The sequence below is a fragment of the Ornithorhynchus anatinus genome, chromosome 1, assembly GCF_004115215.2.
Source record: "Ornithorhynchus anatinus isolate Pmale09 chromosome 1, mOrnAna1.pri.v4, whole genome shotgun sequence".
In the NCBI taxonomy this organism is placed as follows: domain Eukaryota; kingdom Metazoa; phylum Chordata; class Mammalia; order Monotremata; family Ornithorhynchidae; genus Ornithorhynchus; species Ornithorhynchus anatinus.
Genome location: NC_041728.1, coordinates 106,782,383 through 106,800,587, shown reverse-complemented (window position 1 = coordinate 106,800,587; position 18,205 = coordinate 106,782,383). Strand labels below are relative to the sequence as shown.

Genomic DNA, 18,205 nt, shown 5'->3' with positions numbered 1-18,205 from the left:
GACCAAGATGATTCTGGTCTCACCACAATCTCCCCAAATGCACTGTCAACAAGTAATTACTATATCAAGTTTTTCCCAATTGGGATAAATTCCGGCAGAATGCTCTTTTCTCATTTCTTCTCAGCTTGGACCTTGCCAGAGTGTTGCTCTAGTTCTCATATCACTGTTTTTGGTATTGTAGATTGCCAGACTGTATTTGGTTTCTGATGTGTTGTACAACTCCTCAGCCAAAGTTGCCAATGCTTCATACTACAGAAAATTGTAAGTATAATTATTTTAGGATCATTTTTCAAAATGTATTCTAAAGAATCGCACCCACAGTCTTATGAGATGGAATCATCCACTTGCTCTGCCAGTGAATTGAACGACCACGTCCCAGAGGAAGTGTTAAGCTCAGAAAGGCTTTAAACATTGTGAGGGTGCTGTTCTTGGCCTTATTCTTGGTCATTTCATGTGGTCAGAGCTGTCCAACTATTTGTAAATATTTTTAACTCTTTGAGGAGCAGCGTGGCTTAGTAGAAAGACCACGGGCTTGGGAGTCAGAGGACATAGGTTCTAATCCCGGTTTCACCACTTGGATAAACCACTTAATCTCTCTGGGCCTCAGTTCCCTCACCTGTAAAATGGGGATTAAGACTGTGATCCCCACATGGGACAACCTGATTACCTTGCATCTGCCTCGCTTGGCACATAGTAAACCCTTAACAAATACCATAATTATTCATTATTACTGATTGTAGGCCAGCAGTATCTCATAGTTGCATTCATTGTAACCAAGGTGCCTCTGGGACAGTTGGTCTTCCCGAAGTCTCCTCTTCCTCATTTCTTCCATTCCCTGCCCATCTTTGATCTTCCCTGTGGTTTCCATTCAGAGGGTTGTTTTCCCCAGGGAACCAAACAGCTCTAAAGGCTTAAACTGATTTCTAAAGCAGTAGTCGGTACTGCTCTTTTTGGTTTTTTCACTTGAGACTGGCATTAGAGTTCCAGTCAGACTCCTTGATAGCATTTTTCTCTTGGGCCATTAAGCCGTGCCCAACTTTCTGAGCCCAGAGTATCTGCCGCTTCCGTTGCAGAGGTTAGTAGGAATACAGAGTAAAAACTCCCGTGGATATCCCCACTAGGGTGTGCAGAATACTCTTCCCGGTTTCACAGTTAGCCGATAGCTTTGTATAACCTAGAGCGAAAAGCAACTCAGGTAGCACTTTAAGTAAAATGGGACCTGGGATTGTGACCAGATATTGACAGGAAGGTGGAAATGATAGAGTGTGTGAAAATCTTCTTTCATTTTCAGCTTCGAGTCGAAGTTATGTCAGATATTTTCAGATCTCAACGCTACGTACCGTACGATACAAGGTCACCTGCAATCTGAAAATTTCAAGGTACTTCTCTGGGACATGTTTCAAAGCCTTATTGAGGGCACATCTCCAAGAAGTCCTCATTTCCTCTTTTTCCACCCCCTTCTGCAGCATCCTGATTTGCATCCTTTATTTCACCACTCCCTCAACACCACAGCACTTATGTGCATATCTGTAATTTATTTATATTGATACCTGTCTCCCCCTATAGACCATGAGCTCATTGTCATCAGAGAATGTGTCTACCCACTCTGTTGTACTGTACTCTCCCAAGCGCTTGATACAGTGCTCTGCACCCAGTAAGCGCTCAATAAATACGATTGATTCATTGTTAGAAAGATTGCATTCTAAGTACACTATTGATATTTTGTCTCGGAACCCTGAATTTAAGAAAAGATATTTTACCAGTTTCCTCTCAAGGGCAAAAATAATTAAATTTCTTGGTTTATAATCCACATTGAATGAATGAATTCTGCACTTGGTTAGATTGGTGTTGCCCAAATTTTAATGTCAACATCCATCCCAGGATTATCACCACAGGATTCTTGGAGGACCAGTGTTTCCCATAATTTCAATTGTACCATCTATTGTCCCTAACTTTAGTGGTATTTATCAAGCTCTTAATGATGATAATTATTGTGATGATAATAATTTTGGTTATTTGTTAAACACTTCCTATGTGTCAAGGCCTGGGTTAAGTGGTTCGGTAGTTATGATACCAGAGCAGATATAGTCCCTGTCCCAAGTGGGGCTCACAGCCTAAGGAGGGAAAGAGAAGTGATATTTAATCCCTACTGAACAGAGGAGAAAATTGAGGCCCATAGAGAAATTAAGTGCCTTGCCCAAGGTCATACAATAGCAGTGTTAGAGCCCCAGTCTTCTGACTCTGTGTCGTGTACTCTTTCCACCAGACCTCGCTTCTTCTCCCTACCATGTGCAAAGCACTGTACTACCAAACCCTGATGAAGAAATATAGTGAAGGGTCGATAGGATTTTGTCACTGAGCCCGAGGATGCTCCCAGTCTGAAAGAGGGACTGGAAAGCTGGTGGTGGGCACACAAGGAAAGATTGAATAATTGTAGGCACAGTAATATAAGAACCCTCAGACAATTGGAACAGACTGAGAGTTCCAGAACACTGTGATGGAAGGAACCGTTTTCAGGCTCCCTGCTGCTCGGGCAGGACAGCCAGCGTCCAATAGTCACCACGGCCACAGCGGAAACCTTCCTGGAAGCCTCTTAGAAGCTGGTTGGCTTAGTGGATGGAGCCCAGGCTTGGGAGTCAGAAGGACCTGGGTTCTAATCCGGGCTCCGACACTTGTCTGCTGTGTGACTGTGGGGAGGTCACTTAACTTCTTTCCCTGTGCCTCAGTTCCCTCATCTGTAAAATGGAGATTAAGACTGTAAGCCCTAAGTGAGCTAGGGACTGTGTCCAACCTGATCAGCTTGTGTCTACCCCAGTGGCTGGCACATAGTAAGCACTTAACAACATACTATTTAAAAGAAAAAAAAATTGTGTGGGCCTCCTTCTGTTGTGAGCCATGCCTAGTTTCCACCATGAAATCTCAAATTTCCAACCTCCCGAGCCCTCCCTCTAGGAATCCATTATGGACTGTTTGCCCATTCGTGTCTCCAGGCACCTTACACCTGCTGCTGAGATTTTAGCCCTGCACACCGTCCCATCTTATTTAGCATCTCTCCAAGAGCCGCATCCACGTGTTGTATAAGCCTCCTCAGTAGGTGCTATTTCCAGCATGGGCCCCGAGTCTGTACAGAGCTTGGGAAAAGGCAAAGGGAGTTGACCTAGCATGGACCAGCTTGGATAGATATTTCTAACCCAACTCGTCAGTTAACCGGCCATATTCTGTCTTTAGCAACGGGTCATGACGTGCTTCAGAGCGTGGGAAGACTGGGCAATTTATCCTGAACCCTTTTTGATCAAACTTCAGAACATTTTCTTGGGACTTGTAAATATTATAGAAGAAAAGGAAACTGAGGTAGGTGCTTGAACTGAACAACAGTTCAGAAGGGGAAAAAATTCAGTACGGGTATAGATTGTCACTCTGAAGGAGTTGGTAAACCCAGACCTTACTTTTTGTTTCACAGGATGTTATTAATAGTGGGCTGGCTCCAGAATTTTGCCAAAATAAAATATTGGTGTAGTGGGAACGTGCTTCCCTCCCAATTCTCATTTTAAAACTGCTCATGTCCCATCTGCTGAATCTTCCATGGACCCTGGAGGATGGTAAAAATGGGATTCACTGTACTTTCAGCATCCATTTGTCTGGATAGGCACGGGGCTAAAGTTGGACATGAAAACACATACACAGGTTAAATGTACCCGGGTTTGGGCGTACTACTGGATTGCTGAGTTGGGATCGGAGCAGAACCCAGGACAGCAGTAGCTCCAGCAACCTTTGCGAACCCCTTGGCCATCTCTGAGGTCGTGCTGGATCTCCAGGGCCCTGGACCGTCGGACCAGTTCTGGGTTTTTTGCTCGGTGGCTCCTTGGTTTGGATCCTCAGTGAAGCAGAGGAGTGGGTCTGGCATTGGTACAAGTGGGCACCTTCAGGGCATCTAGTAGTCTGAAGCTCCCCCTAGGTTTTGAGGTTTAGACTTGGGGCGACTAGTATCTAAAGTGCAGCTGCTGGGCACACTGGTCCCCACAGGCCTGTAGCTAGCTCTGGGCGTATCGGGGAGTGCCTTCATGCTTAGGGGTTCCCATGTCCCCCAAGTGTGCCAGATTGCCTAGTGGGGCGAAGGCAAACAGGCCTCTTCTCGTCCACACAAATTTGCAGTCCTTGACTGGGGCCAGGAGAACAAGGTAACGCTAAGAGGGGTTCCAGTGACAGGCTAGCCACAGTTAGCAACAGATCAGATCTCTTAACATCTGGCCCAAAGCCGTGGGGCTGGAGGCAGGGAGTAGCATTTCACTTTTTTCTGCCCACTGGTGTAGCTTCCTGCTTGAGATCCTGACCTTCCCAGAAGCTGCAGGCTGTGGTTCCCATCACAAGAGGGGATCGAGTGGATGTGCTTGAGATGAGAAGCTTGGGTGGTTGGGGGAGTTCTGGTGGGGGTGCTTGGATACAGGACAAGGGATCCTTTTGTCCTTTCTTATGCACATCTGGAGGGGGTCACTCGAGAGACTGTTCAGGGTCACGGTGGGAAGAAGACCTTTGCCCCGTTCAGGATAAACGACTCTCTCAGGAAACCTGTGTATGCCCTGCAGGAAGTGCCTGATGATCTCGATGGGGCCCCCATCGAGGAAGAGCTTGATGGTGCCCCATTGGAGGATGTGGACGGAATTCCTATCGATGCTGCTCCGATGGATGATCTGGATGGAATCCCTATTAAATCTCTTGATGACGATCTGGATGGTGTGCCTTGTAAGAGAAAGAGCTAAAAGTCGACTTTTCTCCCGAGCGGTGTAGCATTCTATCACCATCCCCACCCACGGTGGGAGAGGGGGAAAGGGAGAATGCCCATTTTTCCCATTATCTCTCATTTAATGTCTAGTCGTTAACCGTTTTCTGCTTCTTTCCCTGGATTTCCCCAGCTACAGTGCCTAAAACTTAAAACTTAAGCTCCCCAGCTTGGAAATCAGAGCAGTGAAACAGAAAATGTTATTCTCTACTTAGTAAACTTTTTTTTAGCTTCCAATAAACCTGAGGGTATTTGACATTCCCTCATTGTTCATCTGTTAATTGCTATCCATCACCCCCTGAAGACAAAAAGCACCCCCCCCCCCAAAAAATGGATTGAGCTAGCCATCCCTAATAATAGTTGTATACTGAATTGCTCTTCTTTTCTCCACCAGTGGATCCATCTGAAGACTCTAAGAAGAACGAGCCCATCTTTAAAGTGGCCCCATCTAAGTGGGAAGCTGTAGATGAATCTGAATTGGAAGCCCAGGGTGAGTTGAAAAAAAGAAATGTAAAGATATATGACCGCCGTCCCCTTTAAATTGTATGACTTTTATCGTGGATATCATTAGCGTACTCTATTGCACTTTCCCAAGAGCTTAATACAATCGTCTGTATAGAGTAAATGTTCAATAAGTGCTTTTGACCAACTGATACCAAGAACCAGGAGCTCTGTTACCATGGAAACTTGTGTGTTGTCTGCACTCTTGTAATAGCCTCTCTCCCCGTGCCCTGTCCAACCTGACTGTGGTTGTGTCGTACTCTCCCAAGCGCTTAGTACAGTGCTTTGCACACAGTAAGCATTCAGTAAATATGATCGAATGAAGATATGAACCTGTAGCTACCCGTCTCTACCTTTACTTATGGCTTAGTGGAAAGAGCACGGGCTTGGGCGTCAGAGGACCGGGGTTCTAATCCCGGTTCCACCACTTGTCTGCTGTGTGACCTTGGGCCAGCCGCTTCATTTCTCTGTGCCTCAGTTCCCTCATCTGTAAAATGGGGATTAAAACCTGATTACCTTGTTATCTACCTCATTGTTTAGAACAGTGCTTGGCATATAGTAAGCACTTAACAAATACCGTAATTATTATTATTAAACCGCTAAAGACGGTCCCTCCTCAGCAATCTCTGGGGACTCCTGTGATATTTCCAGTAACGGTTTCAGGTTGGGCGTCCATTAAAAACCCCAGGACACTTTATGGTCATCCATAATAAGGGCTCTCTCGGGGCTCCCTGAGAGTACCCCAGTGGTTGGCCACCACCATTTCATCACTCTATAAATATGAAGAGCACTGTACTAAGCGTATGGGAGCGTACAATGAAGCAATATAATAAATACATTTTCTGTCCACGCAAACCCCCACCGCAGGCATGGAGAGGATTCAGAGCTCAGCTAAGCTACTAGTGCTGCACTGCTGCTAAGGCCTACGCTCACTCACCCACTCTCCTGAAACCCAACTCTAATTCCTGGAACTTAAGCAGTTTTAGCAGTGCTAGTTTGTCATGTAATATTGTCTTTCCTCCCCTCCCCCATTTTTCATTCAGCTGTAACAACATCCAAGTGGGAGTTATTTGACCAGCATGAAGAATCAGAAGAGGAAGAAAATCAAAAGTAAGACTCTAGATTATGTACCCACCCATTTCCTTGGTTTGCCACTTCCACTATACCTCTTAAGGAAAAAGCGATGAGAAAAGAAATGGAAGGGAATTATTCTCAATAATAAGACGATGCCTAATTGTGCTAGTTCTTTTGCGCTTACTGTGTGTCAAACACTGTCCTAAGTGCTAGGGTAGGTTAGATACAAGATAAACAGGACCCAAGTGGAGCTCACAGTAGGAGGGAGTACGGGTATTGATCCTCATTTTGCAGACGAGGCACAGAGAAGTTAAGTGACTTGTGTCATTACACAGCAGGTGAGTGCTAGAGGCAGAATTAGAACCCAGGTCCTCTGACTCCCAGGCATGGGCACTTTTCAGCAGGCCACACTGCTTCTCAAGCCCCCCAAATAGGGAGCTTTGGGGACTTCTGTTTCAGCTTATAGTCTGGTATGTGTATTGTGTCACGTTGAAAATTTTCACCCATAATGGACCTGAACAGTAGGAACATTTTAAAAATGCAATAAAGTCATTTCAAAGACTGATTTGCAAGTGGATTTGAAAGGATTGTCTGGGGCTGCTTATTCAGGTGTCTAAGAATCATTCAGCAATATTTATTCTTTCTCGGCTGGGGAGAGAACAGTCTTGAGTAGAGGCAGAGAGGGCCTGAAAGGCCAATTTCATTTCTGACAGAGGAAATTGATCCCTTACATATTGTGAAAATTACTCAATATAAATAGCGAAAAGCTTTCATCAGAGGAGACAATTTGAAACCAAGGAAAAGGGAACTTTCAGGTAATGGTGGCCAGGATTTCTAAATTTCACTTTTGTTTTTCTAATAGACAGAAAAACATTGGCTGTGAGATTGCTTTAAGAAAAAAAAAACGTATGACCGTAATCCCACTCTTTGAAGTGGAAGAACCACGGATTTATTTTTACAGTTGTCTGTGAAAGGCTAAGGGGAATATTCTTCTTGAGTGCCTTTGAAATTGTACAGGTCTGAATGGGAGCACTCTGGTGGCCAGGTCGGGAACATGGTTACCGATGAATACATTGTGCTTGCTGTGTGAGATGGACAAAGGTTATTTCAGCATTTGAGGAAGCAGGAATATGGTAGAAAGATGAGGTGAGGTTTTGGATGCCATATAAGAGGTGGAAATTTATCCTATAGGTTTTCAGATTGGGGATTTTGTGGGCTCCAGAGGAGCCTCTATTCCAAGTTGAGGAATAGAGAAAGTGGAATCTGAAGGCAGAAAGTGTTTTCTGTTTGTGTGTGAGCCAGAGTTTCGAAGCTGCTGCCAGGGGAAAAGCGTTCCATATATTTCCGCAAAGGCCCTGGTAGGATTGGGTGTGTTTTTCAGTTTGATTTGATGCTGTTGTTCCTGCTGAATATTAGCTGAGAGGTTGGGGAGATTTTGGGAATTTCTGGGGACGAGGAGCATTTTACTTTATTGGCCTTGCAAATGCGTTTATCATCCCTCTTTTATCCCAAGGGGCTGAGTAGGTAGAAATAATAATAAGAGTAATAATGGTTTGGAATGCTTCCTATGTGACACAGACCCTGTGAGCTCCACGTGGGACATAGAATCTATCATGTCCCCATTTTACAAGTGAGGAAACTGAGGCCCAGAGAAGCTCTGACTCTCCCAAGGTCACCCAGCAGGCCTATGGCAGAGGCGGGACTAGGAACCGGGATCTCCTTACTCCTAATCTCGAGTTCTTTCCATTCGGCCAGCCTGCCCTCCCATTACTGGAAATCTCAAACCAACCGAAGTTGAGTGTGAACTAGACTGATGACTCGCTTGTGGTCCTAGAAGCCATCTGTTTCATCCTGCTCCGTAGCCCGTTAGCTCCTCGTGGGCAGGGAATGAGCCCACCAACTCTGTTGTAGCTCCACACCCAGTAAGCGCTCAATAAATTCTGCCGATTGGATTGTTCTTCATTCTCAAGTGGGAAAATATCTGACTGCAACCACTCGAGGGCATCAAATCAGTTCAGAATGTGGAGAGCAGGAGGGACTAGGGTGGGTGGGTTAGCTCACTTCCAGGTGATGAGGATGAATATCGGAGTTAATTCTCTCCCGATAGCTCCCTTTTTCCCCAGCAGAAAAGGAGATCGCCCAAGTACGTCATGAGTTATGGGTCACTACAACAGTTTTAACATGGCGGTATGTTCTTTTTACTCCTAAAGCCAAGAAGAAGAAAGTGAAGATGAGGAAGATACTCAGAGTTCCAAGTCAGAAGAGCATCATATGTACTCCAATCCCATCAAAGAAGAAATGACAGAGTCCAAGTCCTCTGTTAAGTATTCTGAAATGAGCGAAGAAAAGCGAGCGAAACTTCGAGAAATTGAGGTCAGTGCTAAAGTGAAATTGAAAATGTGCATAAGAAATTTTAAGCGACACAATTGAGAGTTCTAGGAGCATAATAATAATAATGTTGGTATTTGTAAAGCGCTTACTATGTGCAGAGCACTGTTCTAAGCGCTTGGGTAGATACAGGGTAATCAGATTGTCCCTCGTGAGGCTCACAGTCTTAATCCTCATTTTACAGATGAGGTAACTGAGGTGCAGAGAAGTTAAGTGACTTGCCCACAGTCACACAGCGGACAAGTGGCAGACCTTGGATTCAAACCCATGGCCTCTGACTCCCAAGCCCGTGCTCTATCCACTGAGCAACACTGCTTCTGTCAGAGTATGTCAGAGGCTGAATTATGTGGCCATGTCCAGGCATTTCCCCCTACATCGCTGTGGCTGGGTTCCTGCCAACCCCCGTCCTACTCCCAAATTCCCAGGAACAGTAGTTTCAGGGGGAATTAATGGGTTCAGAGAAAGGTGGTGTGAAAGTAATTGAAATACCTGGCATCTTTTGCACGTGTTGAAATTCAAGATTCAATCGTATTAATTGAGCGCTAATGGTGTGCAGAGCACTGTACTAAACGCTTGGAAAGTGCAGTTCAGTGCCCTGGAGTGGTGAGAGAGGCCCTCATAAATGAGACAAAAGTATATTCAGCAGCTCATGGCCAAGGTCAGCCCCAAGGAGAGGAAGTGGACGAGAAAGGCTGCCCGTAGCTGTGAGTACAGATCCAGCCAACCGTGGATAAGAGTCACCAGCAGATGCCGGGGTCCTACTCTGGTGTACTTCTTTCTCTGACACTTAGTAGTCATTGGCACTCCACAGACGCCAATTTGTACTCCTTAAAATCATTTTCTGGGAAACTATGAATTTTAAGTATCCACAAACGGTTCCCTTGGGCACAGGCCTGAGAGCTAATCCCAGCTCTTGCTCTGTGACCTTGGGCAAGTCACTTCACTTCTCGGACCTCTGTCCTTCATCTGTAAAAATGGGGATTCAAGACCTCCTGTTCTTCCTCTTACTTAGACTGAACCCCCCACGTGTGACAGGGGATTAACTGGTATCTACCCCAGTATTTAGAACAGTGCTTGACACATAGTAAGCGCTTAACAAGTATCATTTAAACCCACAAACATCTGATAACAAGGCCATGATTCTATCATCCCCTGAAAAGGCATTCCTGAAAGAACCCAATCACTAACTAAGGAAGCAGTGTGGCCAAAGGGATAGAGCCCGGGCCTGGGAGTGGGAAGGATCTGGGTTCTAATCCCAGCTCCACCACCTGTCTGCTGTGTGATCTTGGGCAAGTTACTTAACTTTTGGGAGCCCCATGTGGGACAGGGACTGTCCAACCTGACACCCCAGCACTTAGTTCAGTGACTGGCACATAGTAAGTGCTTAACAAATGCCATAAATAACAATAAGTAATAGTATTAATTGAGAGTTTACTCTATGAAGAACACTGTTAAGTACCTGGAAGAAGACAGAAGAGTTAGTTGACACAACCTGTGCCCTCAGGGAGCTTTCAATCTAGTGGGGAGACAAGCAATAATTAAATTACAGATGGGGGTGAGCAACGGAGTTTAAAGATTTATGTGTAAATGGGGGGAGAAGGGATGGGAAAGTGAATATTTAAATGCCTAGTATTACAGCTGCTGCATTCCCCTATTCTAGCTAGCCCTAATCAAAGCATGTAATGTAAGCGTGCATTCTACCTGAAATGACTGATCTGTGGGTGTAGGGAATTCTAGTTGTGCTCTTGGTGTCCGAGCCGGGCCACGGCCCAGTTTAGCTACACTATCCACTGGTCAGGAGCTGAGGCAAACTTGATCTGGAAGCAGGAAGCTGCCTATTCCTAATCTCCTGGGTTCCAGAGAGTCAAGTGACAGAGGTGAAACCCGGATTGCAAAAGACCTCTGCCATCGTTGTCATTGAGAGATGGGGTCTAGGTTTAGGTAGGGACTGCAACTCTTTTCTTCCTGGCTGACCTGTGTTCATTCAAATAATTGATAATTGTGGTATTTAAGCACTTACGTTGTGTGAAACACTGGGGTAGATGCATGATAATCAGGTTGCCCAGAGTCTCCCTTTTCCTCACTGAGCTCATGGGGAGATCAAGTATTGAATTCCCATTTTGCAGACGAGGACCGTTGTCAGCCAGCAGGCAAGGGGCGGAGACGGGATTAAAACCCAGGTCTTCTGTCACCCAGATCTGTGCTCTCTCCACAGGCCATGCTGCTCTTCTCCATCTCCCCTCGGACATCATAAGAATCCCGTTGCAAAGGCAATGCAAATGGGAATTTTTACTGTCTGGCTCCTCTATAAAATGGGGATTAAATACCCAACCTGTCGTGACCTTAGACTGTGAGCCCCATGTAGAATAGGGACTATGTGTGACCTGATTATCTTGTATTGTACTCCAGCACTTACTTTCTTGTTCGTGGTCCATAGTAAGCGCTTAACAAATACCACTAATAATAATAATTATGGTATTTGTTAAGTGCTTACTATGGGCCAAGCACTGTTCTAAGCGGGGGGTAGATACAAGGTAATCAGGTTGTCCCACGTGGGGCTCACACTTTTAATCCCCATTTTACAGATGAGGGAACTGAGGCACAGAGAAATTAAGTGACTTGCCCAAGATCACACAGGAGACAAGTGGCAGATCAGGGATTAGAACCCACGTCCTCTGACTCCCAAGCCTGTGCTCTTTCCACTAAGCCACGCTGGTTCTCTAAAGCAGCTTTCTTTGGGAAGTCTCTCCCGCTCCCCTCCTCCAAAGAAATCTGTCACAGGTTGCTTGTTCATGATTTTGATTCTAATTGCCCTGGCACTCCCTCCCTCCCTCTTCTCCCGTAAAATGATGCTTAAGAGTTTCTGTTTGATGTGAGGGTGGGTGGGCAACTACGGGATGATTTTGAGGCATGGAAAGATGTGTACTGAATGGTTTTTTAGACAAATGTTATGGGCAGCAGAGTGAAATATGGACTGGAGTGGGAAAGAGGAAGCGGGAAGGTCAGCGAGGAAGCTCATGCAGCAGTCCAGATGGGATATGATTTTAAGTGCTGCAACAGCTTAGCAGTTTTGTGGGGAAAGAGCAGATCCTAGCATGTTACGAAGGTAGAACCGACGGGATTTGGTGACATATTAATTATGTGGGATAAATGGGCAATGAGGAAAGGATAATGCCACGGTTATGGGCTTGTGAGGTAAGGAGGATAGTGATGATGTCTGTAGTGATGGGAATTTCCTGGAGTGCAGGCAGGGTTTGGGTGCAAAGATGAGGAGTTCAGTTTTGGACATGTTTGAGATGTCGGCAGGACATCCAGGGAGAGAGATCCTGAAGGCAGGAGGAAATTGGAAACTGCAGAGAAGGAGAGAGGTCAAGGCTGGAGAGGAAGACTTGGGCATCATTTGCATAGAAATGGTAGTTGAAGCTTTGGGAGCGAGTGAATTCTACGAGGGAGTGGGTTTAGTAGGAGAATAGGAGGATCCCTAGAACTGAACCCTGAGAGACCCCCCACAGTTAAAAGGTGGAAGTTAGACGAGGAATTGACGAGTCTAAAGGAGCAGTTAGAGAGAAGAAGAAAACCCAGAGAGGACAGTGTCAGTGAAGCCAAAGTTAGATAATGGTAGATAAAATTAGATAATGTTTCCAGGAGAAGGCAGCTGAGAGATCAAGGTGAGTTAGAATAGAGTAGAGGCCGTTGGATTTGGCCAGAAGGTCACTGCTTCCGTTGAGTAAAGGAGGCAGAAACCAGATTGCAGGGGTTGAGGAGAGAGTTGGGGGAGAGAAAGTGGAGGCAGCAGGTGTAGTCAACTTGCTTAAGGAATTTGGAGAGGAATGGTAGGGGGAGCTTTTTTAAGATAGGGGATACATGGGCATGTTTGAAAGTGATGGGGGAGGAGCTCTTGGAAAGTGAGCAATTGAAGATGGCGGTCAGGGAGGGCAGATGAGAGGGGGCAAGTGTTTCGATGAGGTGTGATGGGATGGGTTTGCAGGCGCAGGTGGAGGAAGTGGATTTTGAGAGGAAGCAGGAGATCTTTTGAGAAACTGCTGGGAAGGCGAAGGGTGTCCAGGAAGAGGCAGGAGAAAGAAGGGACTCGAGAGAAGCAAGGGAGATTTTAGGGAGGCCATGGCTGATGGTTTCAGTTTTATCGATCAAGTAAGAGGTAAGGCCATCGTGTGTGTGTGTGTGTGCGCGCGTGCGTGTGTGCGCGCGTGCGTGTGTGCACGCGTGGGGACCGGCGGATTGAGGAGGGAGTTAAATGTGAAACATTTGGCATGGGCAGTGGGTGTGCAGGTCAGTAAGGTTGGAGAAGTTAAATTGCTCACCCAAATTCAGGTGTTACTAATGCTCTAGTTACAGCGAGTTATCCTCGAAAGATATTTCATAGAAACTCAGTTTTTGGAAAGCCCAATCTTTGTTTCTCCAGATAGGTGAAGCAGCATGGCCTAGTGGAAAGAGCACGGGCCTGGGAGTGAGAGGCCCTAATTCAACTCTGCCACTTGTCTGCTGTGTGACCTTGGACAAGTCGCTTCCCTTCTGTGCCTCAGATACGTCATCTGTAAAATGGGAATTAGAACTGTGAGCCCCATGTGGGACATGGACTGTGTCCAACCTGATTATCTCATAACTAGCTCAGCACTTAGTAAAGTGCCTGGCACGTAAGTGCCTAACAAATGCCGTTAAAATAGTTTCTGATCATATTGTGTAGATGAGCAGACTGAGAATTCCAAGGATGGGAATCATTTCTCTGTGGCCCTGGAATAATTAAATTGCATTTAAATGTAACTGATATTTTCTGTCTCTGTTCAAGTGAAGCCTTGGGAAATAGTTGATCCTGAGTTTCTGGGATGGTGGGTGGTTGTCCAATCGTGGATTTGTGAATTTAAAGATGCTAAAAGCCTTAGCATGTTCAGCATTCCTTTTGGGAGAAAGTGGGAAAGTTTCTTCCATGAAGAGAGAACCATGCAGTATCTTTTGAGAGGAAAGCTTTCTGTCCTTTTCCACTAGACTATCCATTAGAGTTTGTTATTCAGTGTGGGTTTGATAACATCATATGTTGCTGTGATGTTGTTGTGGTGGTGTTATACTCTCAGGAATGGACCCCCCAGTGCCAAGTAAATGATCTAGCTAAAACGTTACCCTTTGGTACCAGAAAAATTGCACACAAGCTGTGATCATTTACCGTTAACCCTGTGAACTCTTGCTTGGTAATCCTGCTGTAATATGAGGGCTTGATTGTGAACGTTTCCTGTCTCACAGCTTAAAGTGATGAAGTTTCAGGACGAATTGGAGTCTGGGAAAAGGCCTAAGAAGCCAGGCCAGAGTTTTCAGGAACAGGTCGAACACTACAGAGACAAACTTCTTCAAAGGGTAAGCAACCCCCTTCTGAACCCAGGGGTACACACCTCCGTCCTGGCCCCTGGCAGAACCAAGAACTCTGAAATTTGGTTGGTATCCCTGGTGCTGTGGGCCCCGGGGTGGCAGGTGTCACACAGGTTTTGACGAATGTCCCAGGGTAGATGCTGGGGCTCCTCCACATCCCTCTTCCTCTTAACTGAGCTGAAGAGACGCTCTCGGGCTAAGGAGCTTTTAGGAGGTCTGGTCCTGGTAGAAGTCATTGGATTTAACCATGAGGTGTGATAGAGGGCCTGTTGGGACAACTGCCCCTGCTTTTCCTTTTGGTGACACCTGGGGAAAGAACGGTCAGAAAGGGCCAGTTCCAGTTGCTCACAAATTGAAGTGTCCAAACAAGCCAAGAGCACTGTAGCCCTGAATTAGGGCCCGATCGCATAGTCTAGAGGCTGGTCAATCAGAAAGTGTGAATCAGGGAGTGATTGTGTCCATCTTAGGGATGAGATGGCATGTTCAGAGAAAGATTAATGCATCAAATGGTTTTAAAACTGCCACGTGAGCCCTGCAAACAAAAGAATTAACTCGTGCTTGAGGCCCTATACCCTAGACTTCTGATCCCACTGGGTTTAGAGGTTGAGTCGGTTGTTTTGTGGAGCCAGACTGATATACATTTAGATTTACATGTACATTTAGACTGATATACATTTAGATTTACTGATATACAACGTCAGTCCACAGATGTCAAAAAGAGCTCCATTGTGCATGCACCCTCCTAAGGAATATAGTAATATGCCTCTTAGTGAAGAGTTTATAAAAGCCTTTCAATTAATTTGGCTACACTTTCATTCATTCGGTTGTATTTTTTGAATGCTACTGTGTGCAGAGTCATGTACTAAGTGCTTGATAGAGTACAATACAACAGTAAACTGACACATTCCCTGCCCACAACGAGCTCACAATCTGAGGGGGGGGAGACAACATTAATATAAATATAAATATAAAGTGCCGTGGGACCGGGAGAGAGAGAACAAAGAGAGCAAGTCAGAACGATGCAGAAGGGAATGAGAGAAGAGGAGAGGGGGGAGCTTAGTCAGGAAAGGCCTCTTGGAGGAAATATGCCTTCACTGCAGCTTTGAAATGAGGGAGAGTAATTGTCAGCTTTGAGGAGGGAGGGCGTTCCAGGCCGGAGGCAGGATGTGGGCAAGGGGTTGGCGGTGAGGTAGACAAGATCGAGGCACAGTGAGAAAGTTAGCATTGGAGAAGCTAAGTGTGGGAGCTGGGTTGAATAAGGAGAGTAGTGAGGTGAGGTAAGAGGTGATTAAGTGCTTTATAGCCAATGGTAAGGAGTTTTTGTTGATGTGGAGGTGGATGTGCAACCACTGGAGTTTTCTGAGGAGCAAAGAGACATGTCCTGAAAATATTTGAAGAAAAATGATCTGGGCAGCAGAGTGACGTATGGACTGGAGTGGGGAGAGAGAGGAGGCTGGGAGGCCAGCAAGGAGGCTGACTCAGTAATCCAGGCAGGATAAGATGAGTGACTGCATGATCGTGGTAGCCGGTCTATTGGAGCAGAAAAGGCGGGTTTTACGGTACCTGGTTTGTTGTTCGCTCATTCAGTGGTGAATATCAGGTGCCTAAGAGGACAGGCAGATCAAAGTGCAGCGGTCCCTGGCAGCCCGCAGTAGGTATGAGGGAGCCTGGGGATAAAGGATTCTGGAATAGGTAGGAGCCGTAAGGCCTGGGGGAAGAAGCTGGAACCTCTTGTATTCTCCAAGTGCTTAGGACAGTGCTCTGCACATTAATGCTCATTAAATTTTTTTTTAACCGTTGGACTATTTAAATCTCAAATATTTGGGGTTTAGGAAGCTACTTTCCATTTGAGGGATTCAGCATTCTTAGAAGTAAATCTACATGCTTTGCTGAATAATGCAGATCCCTTTCTGGCTGATTCAAAAATTCGTAAATTCTTTGCTGCTTTAGAATCATCCTTTAAAAGTACGCGATTGAGAGGAATGAGTATTTCTTGGTTTTGAATGGTCTCAAAATAGTTTGAGCCAGCTTGTTGAGTTTTTTGGGGGTAGAAGTGTTGATAAACTAATGACAAAATATGGCCAAAACAATCCCTTTTTTTTTTTTTTTTTGGTGGGGTTTGTGTAAATCTAGGAAAAAGAGAAAGAGTTGGAGAGGGAGCGTGACCGAGACAAGAAGGACAAGGAAAAAACAGACTCTCGATCCAAAGACAAGAAGGAAAAAGATGAATGTACCCCAACACGGAAAGAAAGGTAATGTTGCTTCTTACACCGCGCCTGAGCCTCCTGGGCAGTTTCTAGTTGGATTTGGCTCTGCTGCTGGGCTGAGAAATGGACTGGCTTCCCTGCTGACTGGATAATGAGCACTGGAAGGTGGGGCTGTGGAACCAGGAGCAGACGGGGCAGGGTAGAACTGAGCTGGAACTGCCATGGCGCTAGTCAGCTGGAGCCCTCTTTCTCAGGGGAACTGAAGAAGAGATCGGACCTGCAGCCTGTACTAAAGAAAGGAGTTTAGTTTCAGTGTTATATAGCACACCCGGGGCTTCAACAGCCCGGCCAGTCTTCCAAAGCGTCCTGCCAAAACCGAAGTGCCGGCAGCAACCATGCTCCTCTGGAACTGAAGGAGAGGAGAGGCCCCTGTGAAATGGACCCCAAAGAGCAGAATCCCCTTGGGAAAGCTGACTTCAACCCGGAGTCAATCAATCAGTCATATTTATTGAGCGCTCACTCTTTGCAGAGCACTGTATTAAGCACTTGGGAGCATAGTGCACAGCAGAGTTGTTAGACACATTTCCTGCACACAATGGGCTTAACAGTCTAAAGGGGCCCCTCTAGTTCCAAACGTGGGTATTTCTGGATTGACAGAAATCTTGCATTTTAGATCCAGGAAGATCCCCTTCCATTTAAACCCAGGCAAATCGAAGTCCGAGTGGTTGGGCTGCCTGAGCAGAGCCCTGTGCCCCTTGCAGTCCGGCCTGGTCTACGCTCTGTTAGACTGGAAGCGATTCTGGGCGAGCCCACAACTTCTTCGCCTGTGAGCGTGGGGCTTCCGCAGTTCACCGGCCCTTTTGCCAGCGAACAACATGGGCGTCAGCAACCAGACGCATCATACCGAGCTCCGGGGCCCCACTCTTTGGTCTCTTAGAAATTAGTCGAAGGGACCGCGGTACAGAGCCCAAAGCCTCAGTAAAAGCAGGAGCTTAGGTGAATTGCATGAGCACAAAAAGAAATCTCTTGAGAAAGCAAATTCTGCCTAAAATAAGCAACCCGAGCCCTTGTCCTTGAGAGCAACAGTTTAAATCAGCTCTGTGGGAATGTAAAGGAGAGACTAAACAAATGCAGCAGAGTAATAGATGCACTGCTCGTTCTGGACGGTAGCTGCAGAAAATGTAAAATCACATTTCCTGCCAGGAAAGGAAAATGATTTTCTTGGCGTCGATTGATCGGAAAGCGATTGTCAATCATTTGTCGGAGAAAACGCTTGGGAAATTTGAACTCTGAGTTACCGATACCAAAGTAAGGAGGACGTAGCCAGAAAGAGTCAAGCTGTTATAACTTTGAACAGTCTGAGCATGGAGCCAGTGGAAGTAAAGATGGGTGCACCCATCCCTGTTTCGTGCTGACTGTCTTTGGGATTTTGTTGCGCAGGAAGAGGCGGCATAGCACATCCCCCAGCCCGTCCCGTAGCAGCAGTGGTAGACGAGTAAAATCTCCCTCACCAAAATCGGAACGCTCAGAACGATCAGAGAGGTCGCACAAAGAGAGCTCCCGCTCCAGGTCATCTCACAAAGACTCACCCAGAGACGTTAGTAAAAAAGCCAAAAGGTAAACTGGAGTCGATGGTGGTTTTAACAGGGTGGAGGGGGAGGAGAGGGAGGGAGGGGCTCGTGTGCTGTGGTCCTCGAAAATACTGGAAACGTAGCCTCCTTTCTAGTTCCTCCTGGGGAACTGGTTCCTTTCTAGTTCCTTCCATCTTTTGGTGCTGAAAAACTGCCGAGAGATTGAGGAATGCGGTTTCAGTGGTGTATTTTACTCTTAATTTTCCCTCCACCCACTCGTCTCAGAATTTTTTTTTAGATTATTGCGT

The 18,205-nt window shown here is 46.1% G+C and overlaps 1 protein-coding gene across 6 annotated transcripts in view; it reads left to right on the top strand.

The window, feature by feature from the left end:
* LOC100074040 (U2 snRNP associated SURP domain containing) overlaps positions 1 to 18,205 on the top strand; it is a 77,263-nt gene that overhangs the window by 56,710 nt on the left and 2,348 nt on the right. For 5 of the 6 annotated variants that reach the window (XM_029061114.1, XM_029061105.1, XM_029061100.1 and 2 more), the window contains 10 exons: positions 182 to 261; positions 1,292 to 1,379; positions 3,229 to 3,351; positions 4,584 to 4,740; positions 5,172 to 5,267; positions 6,322 to 6,388; positions 8,563 to 8,725; positions 13,997 to 14,107; positions 16,253 to 16,371; positions 17,767 to 17,943. In XM_029061114.1, coding sequence (XP_028916947.1) covers positions 182 to 261; positions 1,292 to 1,379; positions 3,229 to 3,351; positions 4,584 to 4,740; positions 5,172 to 5,267; positions 6,322 to 6,388; positions 8,563 to 8,725; positions 13,997 to 14,107; positions 16,253 to 16,371; positions 17,767 to 17,943 — 1,181 coding nt within the window. The remainder of the gene's footprint in view (positions 1 to 181; positions 262 to 1,291; positions 1,380 to 3,228; positions 3,352 to 4,583; positions 4,741 to 5,171; positions 5,268 to 6,321; positions 6,389 to 8,562; positions 8,726 to 13,996; positions 14,108 to 16,252; positions 16,372 to 17,766; positions 17,944 to 18,205) is intronic. The other variant, XM_029061124.1, reaches the window with a different exon arrangement.